The 3,058-nt window shown below is 52.8% G+C and overlaps 1 protein-coding gene across 1 annotated transcript in view; it reads right to left on the minus strand.

The window, feature by feature from the left end:
* The window catches only part of LOC107115810 (short transient receptor potential channel 2-like), a gene marked incomplete at both ends in the record, with an annotated part of 18,817 nt that overhangs the window by 8,741 nt on the left and 7,018 nt on the right, over positions 1 to 3,058 (minus strand). Inside the window, one exon of the mRNA XM_015417569.1 lies at positions 630 to 894. Coding sequence (XP_015273055.1) covers positions 630 to 894 — 265 coding nt within the window. The remainder of the gene's footprint in view (positions 1 to 629; positions 895 to 3,058) is intronic.

Raw genomic sequence — 3,058 nt, forward strand, 5'->3', positions numbered from 1 at the left:
CTTCACTACCCAAGGGTGTCTCAGAGCGGCTTACAAACTCCTTCCCCTTCCCCTCCCCACAACAGACACCCTTGTGAGGTAGGTGGGGCTGAGAGAGCTCTTGACAGAAACAACTCTTTTTTCAAGAACAGCCCTGAGAGAACTGTGGCTTGCCCAATGTCATCCAGCAGGTGCAAGCGGAGATGTGGGGAATCCAACCCAGTTCTCCCAGATTAGAGTCTGTGCACTTAACCACTACACCAAACGCTGAACAAAAGTACTGAGGAGGGCAACCAAGATGGTGAAAGGTTTGGAGCACCTTCCCTAGGAAGAAAGACTGAAGAGTTCGGGACTTTTCAGTTCAGAAACCGGTTTCGAAAGTCACACGGCGAAATGTGAACCGTATATGTCTGAACCAATGTTCCCTCTAAGCTGTGGAGTCTTGTGAACAAAAATTCTGCTTTGTAAGCTACCGGCATTAAAGTGCTGAGCAGGTGGATTTGGCTGTTGCATAAATCAGGTTGCTCTGGAGCCCCATCCTTCCTGAGCTAAGACCAAAATCTGTGCGCTGGAGGCTCAAAAAAATGTGAGCTGGCTCACAATAACTCAGCTTAGAGGGAACGCTGGACTCTGAACTTGTGAACAGATGCCTCTCTGGGGGTGGGATCCCCAATCCATCAAGAGCACCCGCTGAACGTCGAGAGAGGAGCTCACCAGCTGCCGTGTAATAGTAGCATTCGGCGGAGGAGACGGCGTCCAGGCAGTAGATGTGGCCCTTGAGGAAGACCAGAACCCGGAGCACGAAGGAGGCCAGGTACATGCTGAGGATGACGACGTCCAGGAAGTTCCACCAGTCCAGGAGGTAGCTGCGCAGCCCCTCGATCCAGACCTCCTTGCACTCAAACCAGAAGAACCCTGAGAGAAGAAGAGGAAGAAGAAGAGATTGGATTTATACCCCCCCCGCCCTTCTCTACCCGAAGGAGTCTCAGAGCGGCTCACAAACTCCTTTCCCTCCCCCTCCCCACAACAGACACCCTGTGAGGCGGGTGGGGCTGAGAGAGCTCTCTCTCCCGAGGACTGCCCTTGAGAGAACAGCTCTGAGAGAACTTGTGACTGACCCCAGGTCACACCAGCAGCTGCAGGTGGAGGAGTGGGGGAATCAAACCCGGTTCTCCCAAATTAGAGTTTGCACTCCTAACCACGACACCAAAGGGTTAGCTTTTTAAAAGTCCTACAGAAGAGGCCATCTTTCCCCTCATTTCAGTGGCCACAACGAGACCTTTCAAAGACAGGAAAGGATATTGTGATCACCTGAGGGCAGAAAAGGTGGCCCATGGGAAAGCCCCAGGGCCGTTCCCTGCCTCGGCCGCGTCTCTCTGGCCCTCTCCAGCAGTCTGCGAGCAGCGCTGGAATCGGACCTCTTTGAAACACTGAAACTTCACAACAGCCTCATGAGGTACTTCTACTCTGTGAGGTATAATGGCTCCAAACTTACATCTGGACAAATTGGGCAAGCGACTTTGCATGGCCTGACAGGGGTGGGTGGCCGCCCCTCTGGGGAAAGTCAGAAACGGCCGGATGTGGCTGGATCTCCCCCAGGTGGGTGGTGGACCCTTCCAAAGGCCTGGCCAGCCCCCCTTCCTCAGACTGTATGAGGGTGCCTCCATCACCCGAAGTTCTTAGAAAGACAGATGAGGATCTGCCAGAAACATTTCCAAGCGAGCATCCTGTTTGCATAGGAGAAGGAGAGGGGGGGGGGGATTGGATTTACACCCCAATCTTCACTACTCGAAGGAGTCTCAGAGTCTCCTTCCCCTCCCCACAACAGACACCCTGTGAGGTGGGTGGGGGCTGAGAGAGCTCTTGCGAGGACTGCTCCTGAGAGAACAGCTCTGAGAGAACTTTGGCTTGCCCAAGGTCATCCGGCAGCTGTGAGTGGAGGAGTGGGGAATCCAACCCGGTTCTCCCAGATTAGAGTCCGCGCACTTAACCGCAACACCAAACTAGAGGGGGAGGGGCCCAGGAAGAGCAGGCCGCACCCAAGTCCACAGACTGATCTGTACCAGCCTGGACTATGGAGCAACCTGCGTCTCCACGGACACCGCTGCGCTCCATTCAGACTTATTCTACCAATCCACCCACTCCTATCCTGCCCTTCCCCCGAGGAGCTCGGAGCGGCATCTTGCCCTCATGACAGCCCTGCGAGGTAGGTTAGGCTGAGAGAAAGTGCCTGGTCAAAGGTCACCTCAGCGAGCTTCACGGACAGTACTGGAAATCGGAACCCAGGTGTCCCGGCAGTCTAACTGCTAGACCACACATTTCTCTGGCTTCTCCTCTTTCTCCCATCTTCCACTCCTGCTGCCGTGCTCTGCTCCACAGTCCCCCTTCTCGCCATGTTTCCAACTTTCCCTAGCATCCATCTTCTGCCCCCCTCTCCCTGCCAACCCAACCTCCGTTCCTGCTCCAAAGCCTTCTTCCCTCCCTCCCTCCCTCCCTTTCTTTCTTTCTTTCTTTCTTTCTTTCTTTCTTTCTTTCTTTCTTTCTTTCTTTCTTTCTTTCTTTCGTCTCTCTCTCTCTTTCCTTCCTTCCTTCTTCCCTCCCTCTCTTCTTTCCTCCCTCCCTCCCTCCATCTCTTTCTTTCTTTCTGTCTTTCTTTCTTTCTCTCTTTCTTTCCTTCCTTCTTCCCTCCCTCCCTTTTTTTTCTTCTTCCCTACTTCCCTCCTTCCATCTCTCTCTGTCACCTTCCTTCTTCCCTCCCTCCCTCTTTTCTTTCTTTCTTTCTCCCTCCCTTCCTTCTTTCTTCTTCCCTCCCTCCATCTCTCTCTCTCTCTCTTTCTTTCTTTCTTTCTTTCTTTCTTTCCTTCTTTCTTTCTTTCTCTTTCTCTTTCCTTCCTTCTTCCCTCCCTCCCTCCATCTCTTTCTTACTTTCACTCACCCTCCTTCCATCTCTTTCTTTCTTTCTCTTTCCTTCCTTCTTCCCTCCCTCCCTTACTTACTCTCTCTCTTTCCTTCCTTCCTTCCTTCCTTCCTTCTTCCCTCCCTCCCTCCCTCTCTTCCTTCCTTCCTCCCTCCATTTATT

This window comes from Gekko japonicus, unplaced genomic scaffold (genome assembly GCF_001447785.1).
Source record: "Gekko japonicus isolate JY-2015 unplaced genomic scaffold, Gekko_japonicus_V1.1 scaffold6627, whole genome shotgun sequence".
In the NCBI taxonomy this organism is placed as follows: Eukaryota; Metazoa; Chordata; class Lepidosauria; order Squamata; family Gekkonidae; genus Gekko; species Gekko japonicus.